Source organism: Limulus polyphemus, unplaced genomic scaffold (assembly GCF_000517525.1).
Source record: "Limulus polyphemus unplaced genomic scaffold, Limulus_polyphemus-2.1.2 Scaffold111, whole genome shotgun sequence".
Taxonomy (NCBI): Eukaryota; Metazoa; Arthropoda; class Merostomata; order Xiphosura; family Limulidae; genus Limulus; species Limulus polyphemus.
This window is the reverse complement of record NW_013665721.1, coordinates 1,079,814-1,099,300: the sequence shown is the minus strand read 5'-3', so window position 1 is coordinate 1,099,300 and position 19,487 is coordinate 1,079,814. Positions and strand designations below refer to the sequence as shown.

Genomic DNA, 19,487 nt, shown 5'->3' with positions numbered 1-19,487 from the left:
TGAGTGAAAGGTGATTTTCATGTAGGAATAAAAATACTTCTTTTCATCATACAAATTTCGTATTTTATGTACATAACTCTTAGATTTTTCTAAATGAACATCAGTTTTTTTTTTGGTAAAACTTTATAAGTTTCTTTCTCTACCCCAACACTTACATTAGCAAAATCATCAATGTAATATAAATAAAAAGTTTAAAATATGAAGTAAAATTAATAATATCTATTTTACTATAATGACTGCAGATTTTAGCAGAAAGCTACAGTTATGTACCCTAACAGCATCAGCTACGAACCTTTTCACATCTGCTTTCTTTTCTTTTTTTTTATTACTGTACTTTGAATCCTCTCTGTGTGCAAAAGAAATAAATCACAGTGATAAAGTTTAGGGTAAACAAATGATCTGGTTAAAGTCAGGCAATGCACATATCCAGAGCTTCCTAATTGACTGATTTCAAGAATTTTATTTTCAGTGAACTTTTGTTATCTAAGTTTCTAATTTTTACATTGTAGTTATTTGTGTTAGAAAATACATAAAAACGAATAAAAAATATGTGTAAAAAACAAGAACTGTAGCATTTTCTTCAGCTTGAGGTTGTTTGCACTTATATGCTGTGCTCAGTAATCCTACTTTTTTGTCACTATGTTAGTTGTCTTAGAAATAATTCATATAGCTTTTAAGTTTGCATTTTAGAACACAAAATATATGTTAGACACTAGAATATAATGGCCCAAAACTACAATAATTTTTTCTGGCTTTGTAACTAAGCTATAAATTGGTTTAAACAAATCTGTTACTGCTCAAAGCAATGACTTTATTCAATGTTCATCAAGCTTTTTTTGCAAGCTACCATCTCTGACTGCTAAAACTAAACAAACAAACTTAAGATTTATGTACATGACAATATTTTGTTTATATTGGTTATAAACATGTCCATCAGACAAGTAGGAATGTGGTAAATAATTGGCTTGAATGGGAGTAGGTTTCTCTGGTGCTATTTACAAACATAGATAAATTTTATATTTGTCCTTGTCATTATCTGTAGTTTGTGTTTCTAATTGATTATGCACTGTAGAATCTGTATTACTGAAGTTCTAAAATTTGAGTGTAATTTTATAAATGATGTGCACTTTGACCCACTATATTCATAGGGTTAATTCAAGTTGTTGAATTTAATTAAATTATCATGTAATGTTTTTATTTTACAGCATCTTGGTATGAAGAAGATGGAAATTATCCACTTTGTGGAAATAGTAGTGGTGCAAAGTAAGTGAATCTGTATTTTTTCATACTTATTGAAAATTGGGTATGTCAAGTTTTATAGCAAGAAATTGTTTTTATGGCATGAGCACCAAGTTTATCATAATATGTAGAAATTATATAACATATTTAAGACTTTTATGATACGTACATGTTCATACAGAAAAAAAGTAAAGGTATTATACAGTTCCTGCCCCCCCATTGTAATTATGTAATGATATACATTCAGCAAAGATTATACAATTAGAATGACATTTCCTGTAACAGTTATACGGTTATATTATTGATATTTTTAGGGTGTTCAAAATATGTATAAAAATTAAAAAACAATGAAGACTATATTAATATAAGAACAAAAACAGTGACTGTACTTGTGCAAATGTTACATAACCTACATAAGAAAGAATCATTAATTAAATATGAACCAAGTTGAATTTAGAGGAGGAGATTTGATGAGTATTTTAGAGATCAGTTCTGCTTTTGGAACTTACTGAGATGGGATACTTTCCTAGCTGGTGTATGCCTCTCTCATGCTTATCTTTATTATCTTCATCAGGCTCCATTTCTTCACCTGGAGATCTTCACAAATACTCCTGACTCACTGGAGACCTAGTCTGAGACAGCCTGGCTTCATTCTTTATTGTCTGCTTTGGTTTCTCATGTTTTTCAACCTCACTATTCTGTTCCTTTTTCTAGGCCTGCTGAATTCATGTCTCCCTGCTTCATGGCCTTTTTCTTCCTGTCTCAGAAGTTAGCATTTTCCTTACCTGAAAAAGTATTTCTATTAGATACTCACCTCTGAACATCTTCACCACTTCTGGTGCACTTTATTCTTGCCTTATCTAAGAATGAAGTTAATTCAAGTGCAAGTGCTTAGGAGGTTGTATTGCCTTCATATTGGTGGAGGGCTATCATCACATGATGATGATGGCATCGTGCACTAGTGCAGTTTATGTTAAACATTTTTTTAAGTGGAAAGTAGCTCAAAGCTAGTGGTATGCAAGTCTCATTGGCACATGTGCAAAAGAATCAAGCTATTCCGTGTGTGTAGAGGTGAGTATGTATCATAAATACATTCTCAAGTAAAGAAAACGTTAACATGGAAGCTTGCACACTAGAGCCATTTCCACTGATTTATTGATCTTGGTACATGTAGAGAGAGAGAGTTTTAAAGTTTTACAGTTCATTGGTTGAATAAAATGAATTATTATTTTCTATTTTTGCATGAAAAATTTGTGTATTAATTATTTTCTTAAAGAAGTGAATTAAGAATGAAGCTAGAAGAAACTAATTTATCACCAAGAGTTCTAGCTTGATGGTACCTGCTTATGATTTGCATATTAATTGCAAAGAAGAGACAGTTGTCAGAATATTGAAATTTTTAGTTAAAGATGCTCAAAATATGAACTAACTGATATAATAAATCTACAGTGGTCAATTTTCAATAAATGGATATTAATTTACAAGTTATTTTTAAAAAATGCTTTTAAATCATTAGAAAATCAATTAAATATTTAGTTTGATTTTCTGTTGAAATTTTTGATTAAAAGGTAGTTTAATAGACATGAATATAAAAATGATGACAGCGTTTTGAGCTAAAAGATTTGTATTATTTTTACAAAATATGTTTTATTACTGTTCTTCACCTAATATATTTTAAGATCAACACATTTTACTTTTTAATTGGTTTTATTCTAAAGATGCCAAATTCATAAAAGTATGTTACAATATAATGTTTTTTGTTGTTGTTTTTTGAAGTAGTAGTTTGAGTTCAGTGTCTTATTAATAGTTGCTAGGTGGTTAATTCTTTAATAAGTTGCAAGATATTTCCTATTCATGGGAGATCCAAAAAGGTTTTGCCAGAAATGTGATTATCATAGTTTCATACTTCATTTATAAAGTGCCTAACAAGTGGTGATAATATTTTTTGAACTTTTTCATGTATCTTATACTTGTTTTGTACTAATACAAAAATTATAAAAAATTAGTGATAATTTAATGCTATAATCAGTTGAATGGTGGAAAAAGATAATTCTGTCTCAAAATACTTCCAGGTATGGTATGAAAAAATATGTTAGTATGGCTATAAAAGATGAAAGTAATATAGTGTATATAATAAGTTATAATTATTTTCTTCAAGGCAAGCTGTAGCTTTAATTATTTAGAAATATATCCCCATGCTACCTGTCATCCTGCTTTCACCAAGTTCAAAATTTTTGCTAACTTGTTACCTATTTTCAGTATGAAAAATAAATCTTTAATAAAGTTAACAACAGTATTACATTAAGTTTTTCTTTCCTTATCAACATCATTTTCTCTTACAGATCCTGCCCAGAAGGATATGAATGTCTTCAAGGTCTTGGAAAAAATCCCAACTATGGTTACACAAACTTTGACAACTTTGGGTGGGCTCTTTTGTCGGCATTCAGACTCATGACACAAGATTTTTGGGAATCTTTATATCAAATGGTAAGTAAGAAATGTTGCACTTAAACTTCATCATAGATACCCTGTATGTAAATTTCTAAATGGAATTATAAATATTTATATCAAACAACTTGCATTAAATGATTTTAGTGGTTTTACTAGATGTTTCTTCTTACATAAAATTAAATTTACACATTGACTTTTATTGTTTTTGTTAATGATAGATTTAAATGTACTTGGTGCAATGTTCACATTCTATCAAAGAATATAGTCTGACTACTAAATTTTGAAATAAAAATAAAAAAGTGAAGATTTATTTATTATTTCTATAGATAAAATATTATTTATTTCATAAGAAGTACCTTTGCCACATTGTCGTATGCGGTTTTTTATTTAAACCTAGGTGTGGCCTTGTAGTTAGCATGCAGGGCTATAGATTGGAAGCTCAAACATTGAAGCTTAATTATGTTGCTGAACATGCTCTATACTTTCAGCATTATAAAAGTAACACTCAATCCTGTTTCTCAGTTAAGAGTAATATTGTAGGCATTAGGTGATGTTTACTGGCTACTGCTTCTCTTTCTGGGTAACAGTTTCAAATTAGAGGTGGCTATGTATGAACCATAGGGGTCTCTCGTTTAGCCATTTAGCCCACATGCTACATAAGATGTTGTTCAGGCTAAAATTAATTTACCAGATGCCATTTCTTTATGTCTTCAGAATTTTAACATTATAGTTTTTCAAAGGCTACAAATACATATAGTTTTAGGTGTCTTTACACAATAATAATCTGTTTATGTTTGAATATGTAAATCATATTCTAAGTAAGAAATCACTGTGTTTTAGAGGGATATTACAGTATCATGTACAGCATATATGTATTGTTGATTTTTAGGTGCTAAAATCTGCAGGCCCTTGGCACATGCTCTTCTTTGTTCTGATCATTTTTCTTGGGTCATTTTATTTGGTCAACCTTATCCTAGCTATTGTCGCCATGTCCTATGATGATCTACAGAAAGCAGAGGAAAAAGAAGCAGCTGCTGAAGAGGCTGCAATAGCTGCAGAGGAAGCGGAGAGAATAGTAAGATTGATATTTAAGTAATTGAAAAAAAAGTACTAGTATGAAGTTATGAGAAAAGATGAAATATATATAATCTTAAGTAGATTTACCAATAAAATGTGAGCATACAAAATTTGGAATTTAGTTATTTGTTGAATTATTAACCAAAACAAAACATTAAACTATTTTCTAAATTTAATAACATGAATGAATTTGCTGTAATTAGCATCGGCTAAATACTTTTTAGTTCTGGTTACTGCAGGAAATCAAGTTTTGTCTGTATAAAACATTCCACAACTATGAACATTGTAAAAAATTATGTATATGGAGGTTGAGTACATTATATTAAAACAATTTTGGAGCCTCACCAATTTGTTACAATCCATTTTGACACATCTGGTCATGGTCTATCTTACATACTTGCATCTTGAGATCAACCCTGCAGCATAGTTTTCATTACAATGCTTTCCATACTCCATCCAGTGTACAAGCACAATAATTTTCCAGTGCCTGTTTCAACAGCCTGATCACAGAAATCTGTAGGATTTGCATCAGTTGATGTGATCAGTATGTTTTTGTATGGAATAGCAAGAATACCTGTTTTATTTTCCAGTTGTTTAAGGTATTCATCAGTTGAACAGATATGATGTGGAAGTGGTAGATGTACATCCTTCTTGATTATGTTGTACAATGTTACCTGTAGCATGTGTATGGCTTTTGCCATTCATCTTTGTGCTCATAGATTCTCATCTGATACAAGATGCCACACTATGTGTTCATGAGGAAGGTATGACTTGTTTCAAGTCTCATATAGGATAGTCCTGAAGTCCCAAGTTGATCTGATCACATCATTATCATTTGAGTTTATTAATATTTTGCATCAGAAATGGCTGTTACATACTCTTCCAAAAGCTATCAGTTTTTGGTGGCATCACATTACTTACAAAATGCCAGACAATGTCAAAATGTAGTTTTGATACATGCCATTTAAGTACAACGTTATATATGCTTTGGTTGTCATGTGATTTGCTGAATTGCATATACAAAATTGTTTTAATATAACATACTTAATCCTCTGTATAACAGTAAAAATCCAGTAATACTAGAAATGTTTAAGTGTTATTTTTTAGCATTTTTAGAATTTCTGCAGTTGGCTTAGAGGTAATGTACTGACATTTATTACATGATTGCAAATCACTTGATGATGAGCCAGTATTTTTCCAAAAAAATGTGGACCTTTTCTTTTACACTAAGTGATTTACACGAAAGACAAGTGTTTGTTTAAAAAAAAGTCAGAAGATAATGGGCATTTTAGACTTTTTGGAACGAACTTCTGTTTAAAGTTAGGGGAAAAAGAAGTTCATATAACTTTGCATTACTTCAGATATTTACCTACATAAGGTATGGAACCACATTTTTTATAAAATGAGGTATAATATCAAACTGTCTATACAATTTCATATACTTTTTTTTCATCAAACTTGATTCTATATCTTAGAAATCTTTATTTGATTTTTTTTTAAATATTACGTTAATATCATGATGAATATGTATAATTTTGTATTCACATTGGCAATTTTATATGTAACTCAGTTTGTGGAAGTGGCCATGCTATTAAATGTTACTGTGTTACTGATAAAATTATCAAAAACTTTGGTAATGTGAAATAAAGTGGAAGAAGCTTAGTTACTTTTTCTCAGAATTACCCTACAACATTGATCAACCTAAGCCAACATATGAGTTTGTATCTTATAACCTTCATTGTATAAACTACCATCATACAATGGGTCATTTCTGATACAATATCTTACCTCTGCTCACAAAATAGCTTTTCTCGATTAGCACTGCTCTCTATCGGCACAAATTTTCTACATTCACCACTAACCTTCCACCTACTGCTTCTGCATATCCAATTGTAAATGATTATGCAGCAGCTCTCCACCAGTAGGAGCTAACACAACACCTATCATAACCAGCACCCTCTCTACATTTGCACTCATTAATCACTTCTTGATTGGCAGTAGTACTGTTCAAATGTGCTTGTTTTTGCTTGAAAGTTTCTCAGCATTTTCCTTTATACTAAAGACTTAGTTTTTCTTTTTGTTTTGTTATTTCTGTATTTACAGGGGCCTTTTTACTAGTGTATTGTGGATCCCCCTCTGTGGCGAGTAATGCCTGACCAGGTATACCTTTTTTTTTATAATCTGCACTGTCCATCCTGTGACCTTGCTCGATGTCAATTATGTTGTGGCTCTTCCTACTGCAGACATGCACAATTCCAGGTGCTGCCAGGTGTTACTTGTGTGTCTCCATTCAATTGTCATCTATGCCGAAACAATTACATTGCAGGATTAGGTTATGCCCACTGGAGATAGGGTGATCTGTAGGACTGCTAGTAGTTCTCTGTAGTAGTCTTTTGCTTGATAAATATGTTTGTATCAAACCGAACACTCATGAACACATGAGTAAAGCAGACGGGTATTGCTGTCCATCTCTAATGCTCAGTGGCATTGAGACTCTTCCTACCGCAGACCTGGCATACAATTCCAGATGCTGCCAGGTATTGGTTGATCAACTCCATCGACGTGGTAGCTCTGCTTTTCAAAATAGGGTATCGAGGTCACCCATTGCACTGTCTCTGGTGATGAGGTCCTCTAGAATCTCCAACACATTTTTCTCTTTTATTCTAGTGGAGTATAGTAATCCTTGCCATTTACCAGTTCCTAGCTGCTAGAGTGGTGGACCATGGAGCCTCTCCTCCTTAGTGATGCATCATACCACTCAGTTGACAGTAGACTGGTGGCATTCTGTGGGTGTTGATGGTGTATACCATTTCCTACTGCAGACCTGATGTACAATTCTAGATGCCACCAGGTTTTAGTTGTAGCACTACGGTTTATTAATATATCTTTATCTTACAGATTGCTTTTTCCCATCATGGCATTCCTCCTTCCTACCATCCTCTGAACGTACATTCCTGGTGAATCTGGCGGAAATGGCCAGGTCATGATTAGAATCATGTGTCAATGGCATGATGCCCTTCCTACCGCAGACCTGATGTACAATTCCAAATACTGCCAGGTTTTGGTTATAGCACTCCATCATGTCATGACTATATATATATCTATATATCTATTGCAGTTTACTCCTCAGGCTGTTTTTCCTGTTGACCATTCTCTGGATGTGGTTCCCAGGGGGTTAGGTGTTGGGTGGAGATGGTCCAGCTAAGTAACTCCTCACATTTGTTCTGCCCAGTATCCCTCCTCATACTGCAGACTGGATAAAAAATGCCCAATGCTGCCAAGTTTTGGACTGGATATGCACCACAGGTTTGCAGTCCCTCTTCCTACCATCTGCTGGATGTTGGTTCCCAGTGGATCTGCTGTTGGTTGTCTCTGGACGTAGCACATATATAATCTCACTTGTATATGGCCTGGGTATCCTCCTACCATGGGCTGGAAGAGCCATACCTAATGTTGCCAGGTTTTGGACCAGAGATGTCATCCTACCAAGGCTTTCACCTTCCTACCATCTGCTGGATGTCAGTTCATGGTGGATCAGATGCTGGATGGGTTGGAAATGCACGTATGTGGAGACAGATTTTGGTATGGAAGCTTGTCTTCCTTACCAATTTCGTGGTGAAGGTAGGTGTTGGATGAGGTCGAACTAACACTACGGTCTGTCGTACCCTAGCTACTTGACACCCAGGGGTCCCATTAATTGGTAATATGTAGTACAGAATTCCTTTGTGTTTTTCTGTCTTTTATGTTCACAACACAGTCCATCAGATGAAGTGCAGTCTCCGGCTGAGGTGTGATATTTTCTTTTTTGGTTCCACACCTTATGGTCTCTCTTTGGGCACTTCCTGAAGAGTGATAATTTTTTCACCAGTTTAATGTGGGATTCTAGCTATTTTGTGAGCCGGAGGTAAGATATCATATCAGAAGTTTACATTTTCCTAAACTGAAAATGTATTTCCAATAGATACTTATCTCTTCTCGCATTTCCCACCCAGCCTGGTGATGTATGTTGTGGGTCTTCTGACCAATGTCGAAGTGATTAATGAGTACAACTGTGGAGAGGGTGCTGCTTACAATAGGGTTTGTGTTGCGCTCTTATTGGTGGAGAGCTGCTGCATAATCATTTGCATGTGGATATGCAGAAGTGGGAGGTGGAAGGCTAGTGTTGAGCATTGGAAATTTCTGCCAACAGAGGGCACTACTAATTAAGAAAAGCTATTTTGTGAGAGGGGTAAGTATCTATTGGAAATACATTTTCAGTTTAAGAAAATGTTAATATTTATGTTCTTGGCTGTGACTTTAACCTGGGGCATGATAGAATCTACTATCAAAGTAAAAATATTTATTAGTCAAAACAGGGTAGAAGAATTACTAGACATGAATTAAATGATTTGTAATTCTACTGGTCCCCTGCCATCTTAAAGTTAAAAATATGAAGAATCAACATTCAAATTGTCATTAAAAAAATAAGTACAAAAAAATAGTCACAACCAGATGTAAAAAATGAGTTTGCAAACTGAGGTGTGTTTTCTTTTACCAACGTACATTATATGCAATCAGTTTACCTAAAATAATAACTTGCCACGTTAAAAGTTGTAGTCTTCATTTATAGAATTTTAGAGGGTGTTTTTTTAATATATTTATTAAATAACTTGATTTATTAGGTAAAAATTTCATGTTATGCTTAATTGGGTGTTTATTGTTGAGACTTGCTTTAGTAGACTACTATGAATACTTTATTATCAAAGGGGCCCGGCATGGCCAGGTGGTTAGGGCGCTCAACTCGCAATCTGAGGGTCGCGGGTTCGAATCCCTGTCCCACCAAACATGCTCGCCCTTTCAGCCATGTGGGCGTTATAATGTGATGGTCAATCCCACTATTCGTTGGTAAAAGAGTAGCCCAAGAGTTGGCGGTGGGTGGTGATGACTAGCTGCCTTCCATCTAGTCTTACACTGCTAAATTAGGGATGGCTAGCGCAGATAGCCCTCATGTAGCTTTGCGCAATTTTCAAAACAAACAAATTATTATCAAAAAGTAACAACACAAATATTTTTAAAAATTTTGAAACTAGTGATGATTATTCTCATACCAACAGTACATACATCATAAGAAAAGCTGTAGAATAGGAGTTTTTAGCTTATATTGTCACAAAAAATTTTCTAAATCAAATTCAATATCAAGATGCTATGAAGTGTTAGTTTTTTTGTTTCCTAGCATTTGTTGTACTCTAATTTCAAGTATTTTAGATAATTTTGCAACTGTTTATTATTCTGCCACCGTTGTACATACAGTATTTACCGAATATATAAATTACCAAATTGCAGAAAACTGATATTATCAGGAATGTTGACAAATAAAAAATATATAAAAAAAACTTGGTTTATAGGTGGAGGAAGAAGGAGGGAATGAAGAAAAACCTGGAGGTGCTGTAGTCAAGAGTCCTTCAGATTTTTCTTGTAGGTCTTATGAACTTTTTGTGGGACAGGATAAAATGACAGAAGAAAAGGATATGAAGGAAAGAGCTAGTATTAAAAGTGCTGAAGGTGATAGTGTTTGTGAACAAAAGTCATGGTTAAGTGGAAAGGTTCGAAAGGTCAGTGTCATTCATTTCCAAATTATTTTTAAACTTTTATGTGCTTGATAAGTTTCTGGGATTTATTATAAATATCTAATGAATTGTGAACCTTTAGAGATTACAGTAAGCTCTGCTCATCAAATATTCATTTTAGGCTGATACCAAAGATTTTCTTCTAATCAGGTCTTTTTTTCATTGTTAAACATGTTAGTTTTTATGGAAATTACTATTCACCCCTAGTTTTTCAGAAATGAAAAAAATAAAAAAACATAATTTAAGAAATGTTCCGAAAGTTTTAATTGTATGCTTTAATCTTCATCTTTAGATTATGTTAATATATATTTCAACGTACCTAAGAAGGTCTTTAACATATGTTATATAAATTTGTATATTTCTTCTTTACGTGTTTTCTAGTTTTTATGTTAATTTTTGTTTTATAAACTTATCAAAACTTTTCTAATGCTGTCTTGTTTTTTTTCAACAGCAATACCAGGATTGGTTTACTCAATCAAAATGTAGTTGTATTCCCTTGTTGTTCACATAGTATAATTTTCCTTTAAAGTTTTATGTATATATGTGTGTTGTTGTTTTTATCTGTAATATTCAGTCTTACTAGTAATTGCATTTTCCCCTAGATTTCATAGAATACTACAGTGTAGGAGTTCCCATTTTTTTAAAACATTTATTACTTAGATACCATACAGAGTTTTAGTGAATTATCTAGATCTAGGTTTTCTTGGTCTTTTAATGCACAGATTGCTACCTTTAGAGAATGTATTAGTTGGCTTGAACCTAGTAGAACATTTAGCTTGTTTTCATTGTTTATGTGCCTAGCTATTGTTTTTAAATTATAAGGAATTCTAATTGCCTAGCGTTTAAAACACGGGTTCAAAAGTTGTACACTTAATGCTATTATTTAAAAAATAAGACAAACAAACCATTAGAAACTTGTTTGATATTACAAAAGTTGAATTTTAACTCCTTGATTCGTGGTACCATTATACTTAACAGTTTACATTATATATTTGAGCTATACAATGACTACGTCATCCATTTTTATTGATATCGGGAATGAATTTTTATACATATTTACATTAATGAGAATTATTGGTTATTTTGCATATTTTAGTGTGAAAGACATTATATATATGCCCAATTGAAGGAATGAAGTGTCATAAAAATTCACACTATATAAATGAATGTGTAACAGTTTGTTATGACCAAGTTATAGGCCTATGTACATAAATAAAGTAAGTGCTAAATTCCTTACACTTATAAATATGTCAGAAAGCATACATTCTTGTATTGTAGAACTTTGGAAAAATTACATTATATTTTGTTGATATAACTTTGTGTCCATGACACAATCATCAAAAGGTATTACTTATCTTTATAGATGACATGGTTTGGTCTATATATGCTCATTGCATAAATCAATGAAAGCCATATTTAATTTTTGTAAGGACAATTAAATTTGTATTCAGATACGTTAACTTTTTGTTACTTATCATTAAAAATAAAGTACATTTATACTATTTGAATTCATTTCAATGTGGTAACTCTGAAACATCGTAAAAATGTTGAACTTTAAACCAATAGTAAAAAATTTGTGAAACTATACATGCATAATTTATACAGATTGGTAACACAGAGAAACGTATATAGAAGTATGTTAGACAGGTGATGATAAGAACTGTTAATCAGTTATCAAATATTTGAAAAGGCACAAGACAATGAAAACAATTTAGTAGGATATATGTAGTAATACATGTAGATCATAGTCAAGTAGTGGCCTGAATTTTATGTTACTTTCAACTTACTGAAGTTCGGCATAGTTCTTCATGAGAATTACTAACTTCCAAGGTCACAGGTAAATACACAGCAATAAATTTCTTTTAAATTATTTGCTGTCTGTATATATATTTATTATGTTCATACATTTGTCTTTACTCAATCGTTTGTGTTTTAATAAAATGTTATTTCTGTAACTACACTAATATACTAATGTATCTTGAGCTTTAGCTAACTATATTATGTGTTTTTCATGGGTCTTTCTAAAACTTACTGTAAAGAGTTACAATGTTTCTTTTTGAATACAAAAGTTGTGTTTTTTTTTGTAGAATATTCAAGAACTTAACTAACTTGTATGATTAGGAGCAACAAGCTTAACAAGCACAGTGAAGCATGTTGTTTGATACAGTAGCACTGTGCACCATGCACTCAGCACCTAAACCTGACAAGTACAGCAGGGTTTACAATATTGTGGCTAGTGCTACTGGCTGAATACATTTACATAAATATATATATATATATATATGTATGTATATGTATATATATACATATTTTTTGCATGCTATTCTACAAAATTTTAAGGCTTACATATTTTAATTCCTCTTTTTCTAATATGCTGTTAAAAGTTGTAAGTTACATCTTATTGTATGGCATTAGTAAATAATTCTTCACTATTTTCTCTGCTATTTTCTTTAAACCCTGTTGTTCTTTCCTTAAAGCACTTTAGGCTCTTCTTTTGGGCAGATATTGAATGAAGTGGCCTTCATGGCAAAAATTACAACATTTCACACGTTGACAAGGACATCCTAAAGGTGTTTGAGTGTATAGTGGGCAGGCTAAACACATTTCTACATGTATGTCAAGTTTTCTGTAATTGTGATCACTTGACTGCAATATGGCAAAGGTCCTTTCACTTTCTAGGCAAGCCTCAGTCTTCCTGGCTCACCTTTCAACCTTAGGAGAGGAAGCAGAGGGAGCCAGTTCAATTGGCGTAGTAGTGGTCGTCGATATGGAGACAGAAAACCCTTAGTGCTTCAAACTTTCATGGATGCACAAGAGCATCTTCCCTATGCAGATGATAGTAATGCTGTAACACCCATGTCTGAGGAAAATGGTGCCATAGTAATTCCCGTTTTTCCAAATCTGAACTCTAGACATTCCAGTTATACCTCCCACTCATCACGCTTATCTTATACCTCCCATGGTGACATTTTTGCAAAAGGTTTGACAAAGGAAAGTCAGCTCAGATCTCGCTCAAGGAATCTCCAAGGCCTTTATCATGAGGTTCTTAGCAATTTTCACTTAAACATAACACCACTATATTACAACTTAGTTATAAAAAATTAAAAATAAGGGTCACTTAACCATAAAACCTCTTAGCTTGTTATAAGTTAACCTAGTAAATCAAATTAGAATATTTGAAACTGGTGTGTAATAAGTTAGAATGTAGTTTTTGAAGATCATTAACATTACAAATTTTTGTGGTTTATTCAACATGTTTTTAATGCAAAATTATTATTATTAACAGATGCTTTGATATATTATTTTGGGCCATTCATTCAAATCTGCCAGGTGCTTTCTTTACTCACACTCTACATGCATGTTTGTACTTCTACTGCTCTTCCAGTATTTTCACTGCATATTACACATACAGTTTTTTCTTGTGCACCAATACAAACACACTTTCATATATTAACCTGTTTGAATTAGGTTACTATGAAATTTTCATTTTATATATGTCTTGCATATGAAGTAAGTACCCGGAAAACTTATATTATTATCAACTGTATCTTAGATATGTAATATTGATAAGCTAAACACTGTTAATAGTGGTCTAGAACAGGAAATACATTATTTTTATGACTCAAATGTTACTTATTCCTTTTGTACATTCTTTTTAATTTTGTAATTGCAAAATAATTCTTTTATGGCTTCTAATTCACTGTAATGTATTTATCAGTAATGTAGTGTGTGTGTGGAGAAATAGAAATATTGCAGCCATAATGTTATATCTATGGTTTTATATCAGTTTTTGTGCTTTATTTTATTGATGTAAGAATAGTTCATTTAATACATTTTTAATTAAATACTATATATCTACTATATGTACTAAAGTGACAAAATTAGATGATTCATATAAGTTATGAAACTAATTGAAATACCTTAGGTCTGAAAGCAAAGGTGCAGCTAAAAAAGGATTGAGCGTGGCGCTTAAAAGAATGAAATCAAAATTGGCAGCCAAACTGGTTGCTACACTTAGAGCATTGATACGAATTTTACAACAAATATTCATCCATTAGTTAGCTAAGCAATGTATTTTGTTTTACCCACCATCATGCTCCACATTAAACAAAAAATGCAGCCTGGCTAACTAATGAATGAATATTTGCTGTAAAATTCTTATCCATGCTATAAGTTTGATATCCTTATTGCAACTTTTAACTTACTTTGTACATAATTCCAAAGATGAATCATACTTTCATAAGCTAAGAAATCTAAATTAGAGAGATTATTATGTCTCTGCAGAGAGACATATTGTTCTTCTAATGTTTCTTCTCTCTTTCTTTCTTCTTATTCTTAGTGTTTTTCAGTTGACTAACATTCCTTCATTTCTTGGCAGATTGACTTGAAATTTGGTTGGATTATACATTAGTTCAAGACAACTTTTTAATTTTTGTGATTTAGGCCTTTTTAAGGATTTTATGGGGTTAAATGTCAACCAACCCATATTACAACAATTAAGGTGAAAATTGGCACAAATATAAAATTTCATGTGCCCAACATATTGACCAATTGACATATTGGCCATGTTTTGACCAATTTACATGGGATTTGGTACAAATATACCTCCAAGCATTGATGTAAACACTTTTAGATCTTTTTGTGTTTTTTTATGATTTTTCTGCTGTCAAAATTGGCCATGTTGGGACTGCATGATGGAAACATGTTAAATTCACCCACGAATGTTGGCCTCTTTACTTATAGTTCTCATTCTTTCACAAGATCATAAAACTTTCCTGTAAATGTTTATTCTAAACTCAAATTTTATTGCTCAGAAAACAGCAGAGATGTTTCATGCTTATCCTCACCTGATATGTTCTACTCACAAGGTCAAAACAAAATTTTATACATCTAATTCTTATTTTAACTTTAACAATTTTAAGAAAATAACATAGTTTATATATTTATCCTTATTCCTACTCGTATTTTAGTATGTACCAATTCACATTTTTACTTTTCTTCTACATAAGTTTACAAACAAAGCAGGTTTTGGTTGTTTATCTTAGCTTTGAATTTTACTTTTTTAACACTCAAAAAAATAATCTAGATATTATTTTCCAGTCCTAGTTTTAAATTTGTTTTTATAAGTTTGAGAAAACAGTGTAGAGTTACTGTTAAAATAACAGGTTTTATTTGAATAAATATAGCCACAAGCAATGTTATGAATTGTGTATTTCAAAAATTAATTGAAGAAAAGGATAAAATATGAGGGATACCAAATTATCTGGTTGTGACAGAAAATTGTTAATTCAATGGTTATTAATCTTGTTTTGTATAGTTAAATGTCTTGTCAGGAGATTACCATTTAAGTGATTAAATAAAAGAGGTTGAACTTGCAGCCTTGTATTATGATGTACTATCAATATATAATTTGCATTAAAAATACTTAAACTAGCTTTATTATTGCCATTTTTGTTTTAAGGTCAGCAGTACACTGCAAGGTACTTGAAAAGGTTATTAAAAACTGTGTATTTATAGTTGAGAAAAAATGACTTCAGTTCATAAAAATATTCTGTATTGTGTATAATATTTTGTTCATTTTATTGCATAAACGTTTTTTATTAATAAATCTACAAATACTCTTGTATGTTTGTAAATAGAATAACTCTTTATAATTTCCATGAGGCAAAATAAAAATGTTACAATAAATTGTATTGTTCATTTGGTATTTTATGTTATGTATTTTATTTTACATACTGATGTTTTCTGACATTTGACTTTATATCTATAGTAAAAATTATTTGCCATATTTTTGCTGAAAAAACTAAAGCAAAGAAATAATTCTTACTTCTTGAATTCCATTGAAACAATATATATTTAAAAAATTAAGTTAAATTTATGAGTTACATTTATACTCAACTGTTTGAATGAATGGCCTTTTATTGCAGCAAAAATATCTGAAAAGTAGTACAAAACATACAATTATAAGTAGGTAAAAGTTTTGTAAATTATCTATCTACAAGTCATGAGTAAACTATTGTGAAGTTAATATATCAATTTTAACTTTGATGTTTTTAAGAAAGTGTTTTGTAATAGATTTAATGACAGTTGTTCAAATCAAGTGAAATTGATGATTACATGAGTAGTATTTCAACGAACATTAGTTATTTATATATTAAATATAAAGAATTTGTTGTTAAAGTAGTATTAGGATTGTGATGACAATTGGAATAAGTTGAAATTAACTTTAATATATTAAAAGTGATATATATATATTCTATTTTAAAAATTAACATGACTTATTTCAAGCTATAATAAGTTTGTTTCTTATTGCATATTTTATCAAAATGTCTCATATATTTAAAGAATATACTGAATTACTGAGGATAAGTTTATGGATTAGGGAAACTTAGGAAAATACATTATGTTGTTATTATAACTTTTTTACTGAATACTTATCATTTCTTTATAAAACAAACCAGGATGCTACAATGGAAGGTGATGACTGCCTTGCCAAAAATAAACATCAAGAAAACCCATTCGTAGAACCTTGTCAACATCAAACTTTGGTAGATATGAAAGGTTAGGATAAAATACTTTTTATTCATACATGGAAGTATTTTTTAATACGTAATTTTCATTAAAAAGCATATTTTCTTTAGTTTGTTAATCATCAATATGTCTTTTTATTGTGTTTATTCAACATACTGAATTATGAATATAGAATTGTCACATTTTGAACAAGTTAACTTTTATTTTTTTTAGGTAAAGGTTTGCAGCATGATTAAAAATATTTGTATAATATGTTTTTCGGTTTAAAATGTGTTAGGATTCTTCTGAGCCTTGAGTTGGTTAAGTTTCCTTTGCCTATTAGTTTATATTTTCCTCTCTAGTACAACATGTAATGTAGGCAAATAGATAACAACAACTTACGTTTTTAGATTATTGCTCTGAAATCCCATAATCATGCAATGCAAGTACACAAATAAAAGTTTTAAATATATGTTCACATATTTTAATGTAACTCTGAATAGGCATATTTAATTCTTTAACAATCTGTTGCCATAAGCTATTCTCTCAATACTTCCAATATATCATCTTGTGATATGTCTTATAACCTCTTGTTCTCTAACTTTTCATAGAGTCATGAGACCCTCTTGTATCACTACAAAATTTTTATCATTATGCACTTGTTTAATACAATGTGTATTCCATTTTATGTTACTTAATATGAAAGTCATATCTAGAATGTGGTGGTGGACCCAAATATTAGTAATACATTTCTGCTAAAGGTCTTTTGTATTTATCTCTATCTGACCGCTGTTAACCTGAGATAACGAAGCCAACATCTTTCATATTTGGATATTTCAGCCTGTTAACATGATTATCTTCTAAAACCTTCTCCTGAGGATATGCATTTTCTTTTATATGCTACCTGCGTTTTACTTGTTTCCTTACGTTCTCTCCATAGGTGACGTTCTGCTTCTTTGATCAGGCTTCCTGATTCTCTCGACAAGTGCTTCTTGTGATTTTGTGAAGGATGCAACTTGGTCCCATTATTATTAATATTGTAGCTGCCAATTCTTTGATTTATTTGGTCCTCAGTTGTTGGAGAACTTGTTACTCTTAAAGTATTCACCCCCTTTTTTTTGCTCCCATTTGTTTCTCATTTTCAGGTTAATATAATTTGTGAGCCTTAATTTTGTCCAAAGCTCATTTGTGTTTCTAAAGCCTTTTTTGAAGCTTAAATTTTTCCTACATGTACACTGATCTGTCCAAACAAGAATGTTATTGAGTTTTTGGAGGATCTCTTCTTGAGATTACTTCTTTCATTTATTGTTATTTGTTGTTATTAGCAAATACTCATCATAAATGAATTAAACTGATTAGAGAATATTTTAATATTCTTAATAACAGCCCTTTAAAATTCTTAAAAGTTTATATAGTTTAAAAACTATATAAATTGTAAATGTACAGAAAATGCTTTGATCTATTCTTTCAGTTCTAATAGTACACTTTGAGTTAACACTAAAGCCTAGACTCCTTTATTTTAGTTCTGTTGCATCAACCATTCAGTTGATAGTACCACCTACCAAACTTATGTAGTAACCTTCCTTTATATTGCTTCTGCTCTAATTTTACTGGTAATTTTACCCAGAAGGGGATCATTCTTTCTTTTTCACCTTTTAATTATTAGTTTAGTTTTTTTTTATTTTGTCTGTATTTTATGTTATTTTTTTACATAGTTATTTGTATTTGTTTATAATGCCCAAAAAAGTTTGTAGGTAGTTTGTGTTCTTGTTTATATTTGATCTCTACAGAGTGGCTTTCTGGTATGACTTTTTTTATACAGTCTCTATCCACCACAAGTCTTCAAGTTTTTTTATTTAATCCAATTAGATACTGTACGTAACTCTGGATGAACATTTTTTCTCCCATCCTATCTTAAGCCTAGTTTGGTCTACCCCTTTCTCCTTACAATGTTATTTTAAGCATTATCAGTAAGGTAATTCCATAATAAACATTATCATACAAGTGTGTACTTTCTTTAGTTACAATAGCATCTCATAACTCAGGAAGGTTTGAAAATTAGAGTTTACAAGACAAGTCACAAAATAAAGTATTAACTTCTTTTCATTTAAAGGAAAATAGTATTTTTTCTAACTTTAGATTAATAATATGCAATTAACAAAATACATTAAGTTAAGCCAATTGATAAAGACAGTGATTGACATACTTGTTTGTTTTATAAATTATGTATATTATAATTGGCAAATTTTTAAACTTGGGATAAAGCTCAAATAGCTATATTGATATTTTTATAACTTTGGAAGGTATTTCTACCTGTTTTGTTGTGGTTGTTTATTTTTGTCATTTATCTGTTTGATGTATTTTAGCACACTTGCAGTAGTATTTGTAATGTCAGTAAACAAAACATTGAGACATGTTAGAACTACAAAAAAAAATTATTACTTAAGATTGAAAGAGAGCTGTATAATGCAAATAAAGATAAATATCAACAGATTTCAAACAAATAAGGAAATTACTTAAGGGAAACTGCTTCAAAATTGTAACAAATGTATCTTTCATTAATATGATTATTGGACTTAAAATATTGATTAACTGGAATTCTTT

At 31.1% G+C, this 19,487-nt stretch overlaps 1 protein-coding gene across 6 annotated transcripts in view; it reads left to right on the top strand.

The window, feature by feature from the left end:
* The window catches only part of LOC106471374 (sodium channel protein para-like), a 98,311-nt gene that overhangs the window by 33,576 nt on the left and 45,248 nt on the right, over positions 1–19,487 (top strand). For 4 of the 6 annotated variants that reach the window (XM_022400826.1, XM_022400811.1, XM_022400807.1 and 1 more), the window contains exons 8-13: positions 1,206–1,263; positions 3,582–3,726; positions 4,580–4,765; positions 10,152–10,358; positions 13,053–13,415; positions 16,835–16,934. In XM_022400826.1, the coding sequence (XP_022256534.1) occupies positions 1,206–1,263; positions 3,582–3,726; positions 4,580–4,765; positions 10,152–10,358; positions 13,053–13,415; positions 16,835–16,934 (1,059 nt within the window). The remainder of the gene's footprint in view (positions 1–1,205; positions 1,264–3,581; positions 3,727–4,579; positions 4,766–10,151; positions 10,359–13,052; positions 13,416–16,834; positions 16,935–19,487) is intronic. The other 2 variants (XM_022400823.1, XM_022400817.1) reach the window with 1 other exon arrangement.